The sequence below is a fragment of the Barbus barbus genome (assembly GCF_936440315.1).
Source record: "Barbus barbus genome assembly, chromosome: 9".
In the NCBI taxonomy this organism is placed as follows: domain Eukaryota; kingdom Metazoa; phylum Chordata; class Actinopteri; order Cypriniformes; family Cyprinidae; genus Barbus; species Barbus barbus.
In genome coordinates, this window is record NC_136737.1 from 19,033,152 (window position 1) to 19,050,365 (window position 17,214).

The 17,214-nt window shown below is 39.0% G+C and overlaps 1 protein-coding gene across 1 annotated transcript in view; it reads left to right on the plus strand.

Moving 5' to 3' along the window:
• LOC306875367 (aryl hydrocarbon receptor-like) overlaps window positions 1-16,926 on the plus strand; it is a 59,432-nt gene extending 42,506 nt beyond the window's left edge. Inside the window, exons 3-11 of the mRNA XM_079425875.1 lie at window positions 1,444-1,568; window positions 2,515-2,604; window positions 6,783-6,903; window positions 7,209-7,348; window positions 7,568-7,770; window positions 7,879-7,988; window positions 8,128-8,269; window positions 8,354-10,151; window positions 15,658-16,926. Coding sequence (XP_079282001.1) covers window positions 1,444-1,568; window positions 2,515-2,604; window positions 6,783-6,903; window positions 7,209-7,348; window positions 7,568-7,770; window positions 7,879-7,988; window positions 8,128-8,269; window positions 8,354-10,151; window positions 15,658-15,765 — 2,837 coding nt within the window. The 3' untranslated portion in view covers window positions 15,766-16,926. The remainder of the gene's footprint in view (window positions 1-1,443; window positions 1,569-2,514; window positions 2,605-6,782; window positions 6,904-7,208; window positions 7,349-7,567; window positions 7,771-7,878; window positions 7,989-8,127; window positions 8,270-8,353; window positions 10,152-15,657) is intronic.
• The last annotated feature ends 288 nt before the right edge of the window (window positions 16,927-17,214 follow it).

Genomic DNA, 17,214 nt, shown 5'->3' on the forward strand with positions numbered 1-17,214 from the left:
TTTGCCTCAGTTTTTAACCCCAAAGTTAACTGGTTTTTACCCCATGTTCTCAAACTTTAGGTCATGTTTACCTGATATTTTTACCTCAGTTCACCTGAGATTTTACCTATGGTTTTGCATCAGTTTACATTACTTTACTTTACATACTTGCAGGTTTACCTTACAGTTTACCTTATACTTTACTTCAGTTTACCTGAAATGTTACCTCTGACTTTAGATTACATCATTTTCTTCACGTTTGCCTCCAGTTTTACCTCACTTTTGAAATGTGAGTATATAACATATTCTTGTTTAGACTGTAGCCTACTTCAGTTTATTTTAATTTTACCGCAGAGTTTGCCTCACAGTTTACCCTTATGGTTCCTTATTGATGTTGTAACATGTTTGCACATTTTGTTGCCCTTGGACGTGATGTTGAATTTGTTGCTCGTGTAACCAAAGGTAGCAGTGAAAAAGAATCTTTAGCTAATAAACAGCTTGTTTCGCTGACTAGCACCTTGTAAACTTGACAATAATGTCCCTTGTTTTCAAACACATTTTTGCTTGGTAAATGAAGACAAGTACGAGAAGACAAGTAATAAAAAAAAAAGTGCTGACGTCTGGAGAGGAAACTGTTGATGACGTGTGTTTACACATAGTCCTAACCAACCGTAATCTTTGTAAACTTTCTTTCTCTCTTTCACAAACACATTCAAGAGAAAACGTAGCTTTAAATGAGATAAGTGGTGGAAAAATATGTCACATTGATCATGTTAGTGTTAGTGATATGAGCAATGGCAATCCGTTGAAGATTACTTCGCTTCGGAACATTCATTCATGGATTTGTGCTGCACAGTTTATTCGCACACAGAAGAAACTTACTAGAGAAGTGTGACATAATATACCTCTGTAAATAAATACAATTTAAATTCACATCTTGCACATTTTAATGCCCTTTGAATTTAACATATAAACTCGTTTTGAACTAGAATCATGGTGGAATATCCGCGATGTCCACTTCGCGGGGCACTTACGGACGAATAAAACAAACGTTGTACATGATAAGAGAAACACGAGGGGTCACGAGGACTGGGATTGTAAACTCTGTGTTAGTCCTAGTTCTTTAGAATATGCTGTGAAAGGGAAGTGACTTGCTCCTTGGCCATGTGATGTTTTTGTAGGTTTTTCAGCAAAATGGTGCAGCTTACACAGTAAATAACTGGTGCCAATTTTACTTTTACATTTCTGTAAAATCTTTGGTACAAATCTGGTCAAGTTATTTAATTATATGCTTTTTGCATGTCCCATTCCTGGTAATGGACTATTTTAAAGTAATGAATTATTGCACTTTGTTCAAAGCTGTCTAAAAAAAAAATTGTTTAAAACATTGGTTTAAATTTTCCATCAAACTGACACAGAATGACCCTGGTAACCATGCCCTTTTTCCTCTCTTCTTCCCTTTAGCCACAGTCAAAAAGACAGGAGGACATGGATGGATAAACGACCGGTCAGGGACATTTGGAGGACATGGACAGTCATTGACTAGTCTGGATGGAGTCAGTTTCTCAGAAGGGGAACTGTTGTTGCAGGTAAAATGCATGTAAATGCACCAATTCCTTGATCTTATTCCTTGCAAATTCCCAGGAATCACCATCCTGATCTCCCACGTACATTCTATATAAACACCTTGTACCTCATTTCCCACCTAAAATACCCTGGTTTGTATGAACAGAATCATCTGCTGGGATTTCTTTCCATTTTCCCATTTTTCAGTCTAAGGTCAGACCACTTTGTTATATGCAGGAGTCTTAAATCTGTTTCTGCCAAATCAAGAAAAGTCGTGGCCAAGCATCTGTCTGCTTTCTAAATCATCCTTCACTTTTGTACGCCCTCATTTTCTCCATCTTGTATTCATTTATGCAAACTGTCACTGTGGGCTGTGCAAAAAAGTTGTAATTTCCCAATATGTTTGTGTGTGCGCATAGCAGGTAAAAGCCTTCCTGAGTCCCTGGAAAGATGATCAAATAAACAACAGTCATGAAGATCAGCCATACCCACTCAAACAAAACATGTCCATCTCATAAACTCATAAAAGAAATTTAGGTTGACATTATTTATTGTAGCTGTTGTCACGCTCGTTGAAAAGGAATGAAGTTTGAGCAATCTACATTCTCCGCTGTTGAGCAATGTTGTCTTTTCTTTGTAAACTATATCACATGTTACTTTCCACCTACAAATATTGTGAGTTTCTTTTTCAGCCACATCTCCGTCTCCGTCTCTCTCGCTCTCTCTCTCCATTGTTTGAGGGCTGTTGGTTCCTGTGCGTGACTAGCGGCGATATTCACCCCCTGTCTGTTGTCATGTTCAACACCTTAACAAAAGCTTGGCTAATTACATGGGATGTTTACTGAAAAAAAAAAACAAACCAAAACATTTCTGTTTTTCTTTATTAAATATTCCAACCATAAAACCTTTGTCTACAAGTTAACGTGTTTTAGTATTGTCAGTCACAATTCTATCTAATTTAATTTTCAGGCCCTCAATGGCTTTGTGATTGTGGTCACCGCCGAAGGTTATGTGTTTTATGCATCTCCAACTATACAGGACTACTTGGGCTTCCATCAGGTGAGTTTGCTTTAAAACTTTTCTTTTAGTCTGTATTCACACTGGTCTTCTTTGGTTCGATTGAATCGAACTCAAGTTCATTTCCGCCTTTGGTGCAGATCTTTTGGGCAGGTGTGAATACAGCAATCACTCTTAGGTGCGGACCAAACAACCGTACTGAGATCCAGCTGAAGAGGTGGTCTCGGTCCACTTCCAAACGAACTCTGGTTTGTTAAGGTGTGGATATGACCCGACCTCGATCCGACCCAATTGCCACTTGCTTTTTAACCCACAGTGCTTCAAAATGCATGCAAATAATTAGTTTTTGTGACCATGGTGTAAAGCAAATAGTAAAGAGATATTTGAATAATTTTATTAATGAACTAGTTTTTTCCGAGTCAGTGTCGCAAAGTGAAATTGATGATCCTGACTTGCCATCTCATTATGGACATTCTTTTAGAAAGAAATGCATCTTTACGGATTACATAATGACAGTTTTTCTCTTGGATTTGAATTATTTAGTTTTGTAGTCATTTAAAGCTTTCTATAGATATATTCATCATGTCTGTAAGGAAAATATTCGATAAATTTCAGTTAATTTTTGTGAAGCCTTCCTGTTCAACACCGAGATGGCAAGCACATCCTATTTGTTTTCTTTATTTTACAAAATCACAATGTTCTGTTGATATTGTGAGTGCACACAAATAAAAACAGATGCTGTACAGTTCTGAACGATGTATTATTCTTACCTGTTTGAGGAAAAGTGACAGTGTATTTAATTAGTTTCCACTGATGTCCTGAAGCGCACTTTAGCTTCCACTCTCTGCACAAACGATTGGATATTTGCCTAATAGCGCACTTTTATCTAGGTTAAATGTTTATACTAACATTGTGATATGCTTTAAGTATTTTAGATCTATAGGTTTTATTTTCGGCAAGTCGTAGTTACAATATCGTATGACATTCACATATGACGCTTATAAGTTTCTTCATATTGCGTTAGTATCTGATAACACCAAATCAGTAAAAAGAATAAAAATTGCACTACGTAAGCTCGCCATGATTAGCTTGTTTTTGCACTTCCTGTTTTTCCTGCTTGAGAATTTCTGTCCAATAAATGGATGACCTTAGCACACGTGTGGTTTTGTTTACAACTCTTCACTTGCAAAAAGGGCAGTGTGAAAGCGAACCGCACCAAACAAAAACAAAATCAACATTGTATTTGGTCCAGACCAAAGCAATTGAACTAGCGGACTTTCCTGGTGTGAATACACCCTTAGGATGTCCTGCTTTTTTTAACATTAGTCATCTTGTCGAAAGTCAAAATGTTCTGTACTGTGTACAGTTTACCAAGAAAGTCAAAGTTCATATACCAACAAACGATGCTTGTCATTTAATTGACAATTGATAAATCCAGCATAGTTGTCAAATCTATTGATGAGTCATTCACCTGGAAACATTTGTATCATTTGGTGATTCGACTTTCCTCACCCTGGAGGAATATTAATGGATTTTGCGAGAGTTTAACATGCCGTACCATTTCCTACAGTTATGAATTTCTCTTATCGTAAGGATAATACTTTGGGCCTCAATAACAGCGAACTGTTCTGTAACCGAAAGTGAAGTGAAGTGAAGTGAAGTGAAGTGAAGTGAAGTGACATTCAGCCAAGTATGGTGACCCATACTCGGAATTCGTGCTCTGCATTTAACCCATCCAACGTGCACACACACAGCAGTGAACACACACACACCGTGAACACACACCCGGAGCAGTGGGCAACCGTTTATGCTGCAGCGCCCGGGGAGCAGTTGGGGGTTCGGTGCCTTGCTCAAGGGCACCTCAGTCGTGGTATTGAGGGTGGAGAGAGCGCTGGACATTCACTCCCCCCACCTACAATTCCTGCCGGCCGGAGACTCGAACCCGCAACCTTCGGATTACAAGTCCGACTCTCTAACCATTAGGCCACGAAAGTAAGCTGAGGAAAATTTGCTGAGGGTGTCTGGGTTTGAATACTTATTCGGAAAGGTGTTAGTTTACTGTTAAACAACCTTGGCATTAGTGAGGATTTGTTTTTTTTGTTTTTTTAATAGTTAAACTAGTCTATGTTGTTCGAAACATCGCTTTTCTTCCTTGTCCTGTTTGGAAAGCTTATTCAAATTTATGTAAGCTAATATTTGCAAATGGCTAGCGATTAAGTGTTTTTTCTTTCACCCTGTCAGCCTATGATGTGAGTATCAGACATAGTCTGGTTTTTTTTATAAAAGAGGAGAAACTCAGCAAAAGAACATCAAAGAGAGGCAAATTGAATGTTTGGATACTTCATTTAAGAACTTGCAAAACCTGTTTGTCTGTGTGTGAACCACAGCCAGTTCAGGGAGATCTTGTGTGTGTGTTCCTGTGGTGTATTGTATGTATAGACTGCATGTATTGATCACATTAACAATAGCCATTTCATTCATATAGCTATATACACAATGTCTACTCAAATATACATTCTGGCTCTAAGCACACACAAATATTACAATACAGATAGTATGAATGCACTAAAAGAATATATATATGCACACCTATATGATAAGAATTGTGATGTCTTTGTGTGTTTGTTGATGTGCATATAGTCTGTGCTTGTTATTGCGTACCTGTTTTTCCCTCACTAAATCAATTTCCCTGGAGTGTGACGTTCCCTCTCTAGCAAGTCCAGGTCGCCAGGGTTACACAGACAGGCAGGCCTGCACCACCTGCACACATAAATGCATAAATACATACCCACTACCACAGCGGTCTGAACACCTGTTGTGATTATAGTCACTAATAACTATTCACATAGTACTAATTGTTTTTTTCTATCATGTAGTCCAGGTCATAAGATTTAATCATGTTATATAAAAGAATGCCTCTATGTTTTGTATTACCCAAATATCACTGTGTGTGGCTTTGTGGATGAAATGTTGTGCACGGTGTCCCCTGTTAAATCCATCTGTGTATACTTACTGGATATATGTAGTTTTTACAAAGATATATGTTTAAATGTATCAGAGACATGTATACATATTTTAGAGCAGTTAATATGTATCTTTTCTTTCTACTCCCTTGCCTGTGTGTCCTCATTAACCTTTAAATGTGTGTTTGTTGGTACAAGTTGTCATGAATTGTTTCTGGACCTTGTCTGGTTTTCATCCCACACCGTCCAGCCTGCAGCAATTAGCACACACATACAGTGCAAACACTTTGTTTTCATTGGCCTGCTGAGGAGAGAGAGAGAGAGAGGGAGGATGGATGGGGAGGAAAAACAGGCAGAAAGTAAAAATGCAAGCCAAGCTGCAGTTACTATGCCAAGCCTCTAGAGGGAAGCGTCTACATTTTGACATACAATAAATACAGCCTAACATGTACAGTGATATCTCTAGAGGACACAAATGTGATGATTTTAATGCTTTCTTATTAAAATCTGAACCACAGGAAACTAAAGTTTCCATTTGCTTTCCAATCAGTTGCACTCGAAACAAGTAATACTGTACAATATGTTAAAGCAATAGTTCACCCAAAAATGAAAATTCTGTCATTAATTACGCACCCTCATGTCGTTTCAAACCTGTATGACCTTCGTTCATTTTCTTAACAAAAATTAAGAAATTTTTGTTGAAATCCGAGAGCTTTCTGACTCAACACAACTACCAACTATAGACAGCAACGCAACTGCCACATTCAAGGCCCAGAAAGGTAGTAAGGACATCGTTAAAATAGTCCATGTGACATCAGTGGTTCATTCGTAATGTTATGAAGCTACACAAATACTTTTTGTACACATGGAAAACAAAAATAACTAGTTCATTAAAGAATTTCTTCTCTTCCGTGTCGGTCTTCGACTCGCGCTCACAACAGAATGCATCAGCAACACCACACACAAATTGTAAATAAGACAATGCTTGTGAGAATTATGGGCAAGTAGATTCAGTTTTTTTTATGTTTTTATCGCTTCTCTAGTCTTGTCAGAAAGACAAAAATAAACCTCTTTTCCCAATATTCATTGAGGATTTGGTTGGCATTAACAATTACAACAGAACTTGAAACTGGCGGTGGAAAACCTGTTATCATATTTCACGGTCAGGTTATAATGGGAATGAATATTAGTGGATGCAGGATGCAGAACATGTCCTGCGATCATTTTTTGTAATGTCCTTTCTTACTGTCTTCACAGTCGGATGTGGTCCATCAGAGTGTATTCGAGCTCATCCATACAGACGATCGGGCAACGTTTCGAAGGCAACTACACTTCGCTCTCAATCCCACTTCGTGCGATAGTAACGATGGATCTGATGGTTAGTAGTAACTCCTTAATGGTGATGCCCAAGTAGGGTCAGTGAGTTCCTGGTAATGTGTTGTCAACTTTTACTGCAGTGCCCAGCCTTAAATGTTTTGTGAATGAGCAGACTTTTGTTGTTATTATTACTGAATCAAGAAAGTATGTTTGTGGAGAACAAGACAGCTGTGGGAGGATCCGTTTGGATTTATAAAATGGAGTCTTGTATAAACCCAGGATGATGAACACTGCTAGTGATTCACAGCCGATTACATCACTGTTTTTTTTTCCCCCTCTTGTTTGGCACAACCAATCGGTTTCCAGCAATTCAAAGCAGCAGTGACATCACCAGAGACACAGTAAACTACAACCCTCAACACATGCCCCCAGAAAACTCTTCCTTCTTGGAACGAAGTTTCTGTTGCAGATTCCGGTGCCTCCTTGACAACTCATCAGGCTTCCTGGTAAACGTCCTAGCTTTATGGCTATCCAAAATCAATATTTTAGAATCATTTTGAGATGAACCTTTTGGGCTAGACTCAACAATGTTTGATTTTTTTGTGTACACAATGATGCAGTAACAGCAACAACTGTATAAATAAATCTGCTGTGAATTGTTTACACGCAGTGTCAGACCCTCATGGTGCTAAAATGACTTTCATGTCCTTCCCTTTGCCCTCAAGGCCCTGAACTTCCAGGGGAGGCTGAAATATATTCATGGGCAAAACAAGTTGGCTGAAGATGGGACCTTGGCCCACCCTCAACTGGCTCTTTTTGTCATAGCCACACCCCTCCAGCCACTCTGTATCCTGGAGATCAGGAGCAAGACTCTTCTTTTCCAAACCAAACACAAGCTAGATTTTACACCTATTAGTGTTGATGCAAGGTAGCTTTGATTTAGAAGCAAAAGCAACTTCAGATTGGGCCAACACATTTTTGGAAAATGGTACAAACATAGTGTTAACATTTTTCCTATCCGTTTCTAATTTTGCAGAGGAAAGATGGTTCTTGGCTACAATGAGATTGAGCTGTGTACGAGAGGCTCCGGTTATCAGTTCATTCACGCTGCTGACATGATGCACTGTGCTGACAACCATATCAGAAGTGAGTCGTGCCAGATCTTGACCAGATATTTAATGTTAAGTCAAAGTCATGTCCATCCTTTTTGTTGTTTATGATCTCCATGAAACTATAAGTTTGATTTCCATAGCATGGTTTTTTTTTCTCTTATTCTTTCTCATAGTGATAAAGACGGGAGAAACTGGTTTAACTGTATTAAGACTTCTCACGAAAGGGGGTACATGGGTCTGGGTGCAGTCCAATGCTAGGATTGTTTATAAAGGAGGAAGACCAGATTTCATTATTATTCGACAAAAAGCACTAACGTAAGTTAAACCAGCATTTTAATAATGTTGTTGTTGCTCTAATCTCTTCGTATCTCTCATTATTATAATATCTGTATTTTATAGTAATGAGGAGGGTGAGGAACACCTCCGTCAAAGGAAGTTGCAGCTACCCTTTAGCTGTGCCACTGGTGAGGGTGTCTTGTATGAGACTGGCCCCACACTGGACATCGCTGACATTCAAAATCCAAGCAAAGGCCAGAAGATGCCCATACCTCCATCTCTGGACCCAGATTCTCTTCTCGGCTGCATGCTGAAACAGGGTCCTTCTGCCTACAACCAGAACAATGACCCCAATTCCCAGTTTACCCTTGACAAGGTTTTCAGGGATAGCCACGCCCTGCTCAATGTCCCTGGGAACACCTGGCAGCCATCACCCCCAAACACTGTGGCTGGGATAAAGGAGGAAGGTGTGGTAAAGGACATGATGGAAACCTTGCAACAGATTATAGGGGACAGCAGTATTTGCAGCCTTCAGGGGTTTGATGTGGATGAATCGGACTTGAAGGAGTGGGAGAACATTCTGCTCAGGATGAACCACAACAATGATATGGAAATTAATGAGATCATCACCAATGATATTCTCTCTTATTTCGAGGATGCACTTTTCAAGGAAAATGGTGTTCATTTGCCTGAACAGCTCAAGGACCATGGTCCGTTTGTCAAGGTGCCTGAATGCCTTCCTGAGATGCAGTTACAGAATAACTTAGCTGCTAACCAGGCATTCAATTGCCAGGCAGAGATGCTTGGTGGATCCCCAGGTCAGGATGGATTCATTGCAATGAACATCCAAGACAAAGTGGATGCCAGTAGCCCTGGAAGAGGGATGGTGAAGCTCACACATATGGGACCACAGATTCTACCTGGCGACACTTTCGTCCAATCATTCGGACTAGAACAGACAACTCAGAAGATGCCCAACAATAATAACATTATGTTTAATCCTCCTCTTGCCATGCAGAGTCAGCAGCCGGCCCAAGTCAGGCTTGGTCTGCAAGGTGCCATACAAGAGAACGAAATGGTGCCATGTGGCCAGAGAAACGTACAGACTGGAAACCAGGCCCATCACAACGCAATGACTCTCTCTCTTCAAAGTCCTCTATTGCAGGGCACTTCTGCCCAGCCAATGGGCTTCCATGGCCAGAATTCCCTTCCTCAACAAGGGTCAATTAATCAAAACCCTCAGTGGGTGTCCAACAGCAACAGTATGGTGGATAACCTGCTGAACTTTTGCACCCCCAACAATTCAGATGTACAAGATGCAGGACTGCACTCTGGCCCAACTAACCAACTACAAGGACAGTTTTCTCTTCGCACTCAAAACAATCCAGGAGTGCCTAACTGGCAGCAATCACAGCCTCAGCAGGTCTTTAAATCGTTTTCCAGTGGGCAGCAGAATATGACGGGCTTCATCGGCCAAGTTACAGAATTCCAAAGAGAAACGCTTGGAGAACTGATATCGCACACAAACGCACAAGGATTCGGGTCTGGTTTCCTGCCCCAGACAACTGCAAATAGCATCTATCCTCAGCAAGAAGAGATGATCAACAACAGCCCTCATCAGACCAACAACAGCTGCATGTTCACAGGCACTCCTCAACCATCAGTGAACGGGATGCAGTATGATTCTGCAGATCCGATATCTTCAGTGTCATCCTGCCAGAGAGCTAAAGGTCTGGTAACCCAGAGTCCTACACAAGCATCCTGCTTCTACCAAAGAGGTCCTAGCGAGTCAGTCGTGGGCACGTCGGTCATCCCACAAGAAGACACCAACATCAGCCCTATGGCCTGTCGAGTCCCACTTGGATTAACTCCAGATAACATACTTGCTCAGCAGTATCTCTCCTGCAACAGCCAGACACAGGTAAACTGTATTAATGTAATCCATGGTATAATTATAACTTCAAACTAGCATGCTCTTTTTCAGTGATCAAAGCTCCAGGTGTGTGCTCACTCTGTATTTTTAGATTGACTCTTGAAGTTTGTGAACAATAGCGGAACAACCCTGTTCTCACCCCAGGCTCATTGTGTCATCACATATCCAGTTCCTTTTTTTTTTAACAGGTTGGGTTATCTCAGCTCTACCATCAGTCAAATCAATATTATTTGTATAGCGCTTTTAACAATGCAAATTGTGTCAAAGCAGCTTTACTATGGAGAGAGAATTGTGTCTTTATTACATGCGCGAAAATAAATTATCCGAGAGAAAAAAAAAAGTTTGAGAGAAAAAGTTATCACACTGATAGCAAAAAAGCATTTCATGAGAGAGAAAAAAATATTTGAGAGAAAAGGTTTTCATACCAATAGCAAAAAATAATAATATTTGAGACTAAAAAAAGTTTTGAGAGAAAGTATTTTCTCATAGAACATAAAAAAATATACATTTGAATTTTTTTTCATTATTTCTGAGAAATAAAATCTCTCTCAAAATACTTTGAAAAAAACTCTCAAATATATATATTTTGCTCAGTGTGAAATCATTTTCTCTCTAAAAAAAAAAGTGTTTTTCTCAAAACGCTTTTCTTTGCTCTCGATGCAATTTCTTGCTCTCGTGTCAGATTTTGCTTTCACTGTGAGAATTGTGTCATGGGCGGGGCCACGTTCCTATTGGCCAGTCGGGTGAGCATCGTCTTGTCTTGGGAGTCGAACTGAATCATTACACCATTGCTCGGTTCACCTGCATGATACTGCCTCTGCCTTATGGCTAGTTTAGTTGAGCACGGACACTCCAATGTTTGGGTAAGATGATGACACACAGCTGGCTTAGCAAGTTCAGCATCACTGAAGATTAAACATTAAAAAATAGCACTCATATTCAGGAATGAATGTGTATTATATTATTTGCTTGATAATCGCTAGTAAAGCTAACCAGCCATCATGCTAGGTAAACTTGCAAACTCACCTGGTTTATATACTATTTTTAAATCAAATGCCAAATTAATGTTTGGATTTAGATAGTTTCACTGTAAGTGAAGTTTTCACTAGCTTCGTAACGTTAGTTCACTGACAACCGGGGCAATTTCCCCTTCATTATCACAGACGTATCGCCTGCGATAATTAATGCGATATGGCTCAGCTTGTCAGTGAACTTATGGTAGTAAATACCGCTCCATCTGAAAGCAGGTGATGGCGATTTATTACTAATCAAGGAACCGGCTTTACTGACGAGATGAAAATAACAATGTCATCCGATATATCGCCCAGCCCTAGTTCATCATATACAACCTCCTGTACAGTTTTACTCCATGGACTCAGAATAAACTATTTTGTTTTAAGGTCAATATGATACATTTTCTGTTTGAACCTATAACTGAACTATAACCTAAAATGATTATTATTAATGTGTTTAGCATCTGTATCTCTCACTATAGGTAGGCTATAGAGCAATATAACTCTAAAATCTGTGCCTTAGACTATGCAATTTAAATGGAGGAAATACAGATAAGTTGACATGAAGGCTATGCATATGTGAAATATATGCTATAAATATAGCAGCATAAATTTAATTACCATGACAGTACAGGCACAAACATATTCGTGGGTTGCTAATGTAAGAGTTAGTCCTAGACCTGCAATTTACCTTGTCAGCTCTAGACCTCGGCTAGATGGTTAAAAATATTTAGAATAAGCCCTGTGTAGCTGAGTTTGCAAGCTACATGTGCAGTGTAGCTAAACGTGTAGTGCAACAACCATACAAAGACTAACTTATTTTAAACAAAACTAGGTGAGATACTTTCAAACGGTATATCAATCACTGTCTAAAGTTAGATAGCTATAGGGTTGCCACCTTCCATGCATACTAACGTTAGTTGATAGTTGTACAGGAGGTTGTATATGATGAACAAACAGTTACTCTTCAGGTGCTTTGAGGCTAGCAAGTGCAAAGGTAGAAACTAGCTCACTACTCACTAAATAAGGCGTGAAACTATCTAAATCAAAACATTAATTTGGCATTTGATTTAAAAATAGTATATAAACCAGGTGAGTTTGCAAGTTTACCTAGCATGATGGCTGGTTAGCTTTACTAGCGATTAGCAAGCAAATAATATAATACACATTCATTCCTGAATATGAGTGCTATTTTTTAATGTTTAATCTTCAGTGATGCTGAACTTGCTAAGCCAGCTGTGTGTCATCATCTTACCCAAACATTGGAGTGTCCGTGCTCAACTAAACTAGCCATAAGGCAGAGGTGGTATCATGCAGGTGAACCGAGCAATGGTGTAATGATTCAGTTCGACTCCCAAGACAAGACGATGCTCACCCGACTGGCCAATAGGAACGTGGCCCCGCCCATGACACAATTCTCACAGTGAAAGCTAAATCTGACACGAGAGCAAGAAATTGCATCGAGAGCAAAGAAAAGCGTTTTGAGAAAAACACTTTTTTTTTTTTAGAGAAAATGATTTCACACTGATAGCAAAATATATATATTTGAGAGTTTTTTCAAAGTATTTTGAGAGAGATTTTATTTCTCAGAAATAATGAAAAAAAATTCAAATGTATATTTTTTTATGTTCTATGAGAAAATACTTTCTCTCAACATTTTTTTTAGTCTCAAATATTATTATTTTTTGCTATTGGTATGAAAACCTTTTCTCTCAAATATTTTTTTTTCTCTCATAAAATGCTTTTTTGCTATCAGTGTGATAACTTTTTCTCTCAAACTTTTTTTTTTCTCTCGGATAATTTATTTTCGCGCATGTAATAAAGACACAATTCTCTCTCCATACTTTACATCGGCTTGATATAATGCTGAGTGGCTTTATATCAGCTTTACAGTATTTAGACGGGGAAATAGTTTGTCGAAATAGTGTCATTCTCTTCTGATCAGACAAAATCAGCAGTTTAAATCTAGGCTAAAGCAGAATCAGATTGTGCAAAGGACTCATCTGGTTCCTGTGGTCTTGTCCCGATGGCCGTCTTGGAGACAGGGTCTTCACTGGGGATCTGTCTCTGGGGCTCATCTAGGTGTCCTGGCTGTAGAGGTCATCTCTAGGTGCTGATCCACCATCTGATCTGGATACAGTCTGGATCTGGGTGGCTACGGTGACCTCGGAATAAGAAAGAAACAGACTAATATTAGCGTAGATGCCATTCTTCTAACAATGTAACAAGTACATCAGGTGTTTTGGGAAGTCACAAGTCTTTGTGAGAAACAACATGTTGGGATGTTAGTACTGCCACCATGTGTAAAAACTAATTTTTGAGGTGGACAGAGACTCTCAAGATGAATTAATTTACAGTATGATCAGTTGTTTTCTTTCAACTTGTGAAAGGGAACAATCGAGGGCAGTTCAGAGTAGGACTGGATGTCAGATTTCTTGATATAATTCAATTCAGATATACAAACTCGATTTTGATTCATTTTGGGTGTTTTTCAGTAATATTGTCCATTTTGCTTAGATATGAAAATATCCTCTTTGTTAGTGCTGTAAATTACACAAAGCAGTGTCTTTTTAAACTGTCCATTAAAAGAACTGGCTCATTAGAGTCATACTGTACTGTTAGGTTTTTGTCAAAACCCTGAATAGTATAGGAAGCCATCAAAACAATGCATCAGTAACCACAGGCTGGGCATAAAAGTTCAAAATGGAGAGAGTTCTGCTTTAAATAAAAAAATCTGGCTCCTTAAAGTGGATTGCCATTCAGATCGACATTCTATTACACATGTCTGACCGCCTACTTCATTCATTCCATAGGTAAAGTGTACAGATAGGCTTGTTCGCATTTGTGAGTTAAGACCGCGGAATGACAGTCTCAAAAGAATCCGCAAATAAAAAAGCACGTATTTATAGACATTCTTAAGGCAGAACACTAATTCAAAGGACTCGCGGTTTGTTGTGCATGAAATAACGGGTACAACAGTATTTGACTCTCATTCTGTGAGCAAAGAAACAATAATGTACTTTCCTTTGCTTGGATTGCATGTGCGTGCATTTCTGGATCGCCCTGTGTGTGGACCTCTAGCAGTGTTAATTTCGTCTACGAAGACGACGACGAAAAATATTCGTCAATGAGCCTTTTTTTGGTGACAGACGTTGACGAGCTAAAACTAATATCTGATGATAAAAACTATGACGAAATTTATGTACGTCTTCATTAACAAGACGAGACGGGACTAAAATGTTATTTGAGGACTACCGGACATTCAAAATACATCCTATAGGCTAAGTTAACTGTCTTGTCTTTCAAAATGTTTCAAAAAGGCTACCAAAACGCGAACTAGCGATCTGAAACAATGGCCTCAGCACCCGAAGGGTTAGGGAGTGGGTGACCAGACGTCCCGTTTTTCCCGGGAGTCACAATTCATTGTCCATTAACTTAAAGTCAGTGAAGGTGCGATAGGTGGAAACGCGCTGATAGAAGTGCTCTCTCGCGCGCGTGCTCCACTTCTTCAGTTCTCATACAGCGCGTGATCAGTTCTCAGCGCTCAAATACACACACAGCAGTCCACATGTCTCTCATGTAGAGTATCTCACCGAAATACAGTCCGTTATGGTTTAAGTGAGCTTAAACAGGTGGGTGAAAACTGAATGTATGTCAGTAGGCTATTACACGCATACCTTCCATCTTAAATGGACAGCATTCCTAATTATCTGTGTCATAAATGTTAACCAAGAAAAGATGTTAAATAAATGTATACTTGTTAAGTAAACCTACTGTATCTGAAAAATTTGTTTAATTTATATCTCTACCAAAAAATGAAAATGTATTCCAGTTTTTCCAAATTCAATCCTTGATTCAAATTTCTCATAACTAAGCTTAATTGATTTGGTCTAAAGAGAGAAGAATTGATGACTATTTTTGTTTGAATACTACATATAAAATAGCTACCAAAATAAATGTTGGTAACTGCAGTTTGACTAAAAGTAATGGCTAAAAGTTGACAAAAATGCAATGACTTTTCGTCGACTAAAACTATGAAAGACTCAAATGACTAAAATGTGACTAAGACTATTAAGCATTTTCGTCTCAAGATAAAGACTAAGACTAAATCAAAAATGCCTGCCAAAATTAACACTGACCTCTAGCATGCATTTCTGGATTGTGTGCGCCCGTGTGGATCTCTCACATGCATTTGTGGATTGTGTGTGCGAGTGTGGATCTCTCGCGTGCGTTTGTGTATCGCCCTGTGGATCCTTCGCGTGCATTTTTGGATTGTGTGTGTGTGCGTGTGGATATCTCGCGTGCATTTGTGTATCGCCCTGTGGATCCTTCACGTGTATTTGTGGATTGTGTGCGCGAGTGTGGCTCTCTCGTGTGCATTTGTGGGAGGATTTGATACTGTTTTCACTCCATACATGACATGATTGCCACAGAATGGACAAAACATTCCTTTAATGGTTTCAATTTTTTTCCTTCCACAGATCACAAACCGTCCACTTGAAGAGAAAGGAACGTTCCATTTTCCGTCGCTGGCCAATGGAACCACCTACTTTCTCGAGAACAAGCAAAGCAATTTCTGTGACTATTAAATCACACTCAATACAGCGACTAACACATCAACAGTGCTGTACCTTTTTCTAGGAAAAAAAATTCATAAATACAGCAACTTGTTTGTCCCTCAAGAGACATGCATCTGCTTCTAAAGACACTCTTGGCTGAAAACCTTCAAGACATTACAGAAATTTAAAAAGCGATTTTACCATACATTGTTTTCACACTTATCTACTTATTCACTTGTTCACACCCTCTCTGATGAGAAGTAAGTGGTGGCACAAAGAAAATATAATTTTTTTAAGCGCGTCCTTTCATCCCTGAAAGGATATTGTTTTGTTTTGCCATTCTGGCACGGAAAAAGCAAGTGTAATAGCAAGGAGAGGTGTGAGAGCAAGTGTGTGTTTTTGTGTTTGTGTGTGTGATGTAGCCTAGAGTTCATTTATGAAGTATGCAGAAGCAACGGTGGAACCTTTTAATTGCAGGGATGAGATTCTGAGGAAATTCAAGGTGCATACAAGATGCTATTTATTGGGGTAAGTTTTGACTCAAAAAGGGAAAGTCTGTCTCAGAGAAGGCGACGGCCTCAGCCAGACCCTTTTATTTTGCCAACAGTGACTGAAATTGGAAGACCTTTAACCTTAGTGTTATCAAAGTACCCCACTTTCTTGAAAGAAATTAATACTCTTCTGATGGCCTCTGTGGCACCATTGGACTGTCAGAGCAAATCATTGAATTTGTTGACTGCAAAACTTTCCCAGAACTTCCCTGGAGCTCCACCCACTGCAAGCTGTAAAGTTGGCCAAGGAAAAATGAATAGTCCCAGGCTACTTTTTCTTCTCAACAACACTTTTAAGAGTGAAAACCTAAGAGTCTGCTCTTGCCACCCTTTTATGGTTTCATTAACCATATGTTTAATGTGTATTACAACAATATCTGAATGTTATCACTTATCATTTATTGTACTTTTTTTTTGTCTGTTCATTTAAAAATGATCTTTTGTAATTTTTTTATGCATATAATCGAAATTATGGAAATGCCATTGAGCCATATTTGACCATTTTTAATTTGCTGATTTCCCTCTTGCTTTCTGTTTGCGTTAACGCTTATATGGACGAATTCTAGGAATTGTTAAATCGTGTTGCGTGCCATGAGGACACAGCAGCCAGCATATCCCGCCTCTGGAAGAAAGGTAAAATCGAATGTTTTCTAAAGACAGAACAGACTAGTCATCAAGAAGGATCCCAAACAAAAGTAAATGTTTTTTAATGGCCATAGTGAACGTCTTTATTCTTCTGTAGTCACATTCTTAATCAATCAGGAAATATAGCAGCAGCCAAAAAGTTTACAACAAGCGCAGTGTAAAGAATGTGTTAAAAAATCTGATGCTATTCAGCAAATTAGTTTTGCGTAAATTTTATGCATTAAATTGAATGCGATTTCCATAGAAATTTGTGAACGAGGAAAGTTTGTAGGCCCCTTTGTGC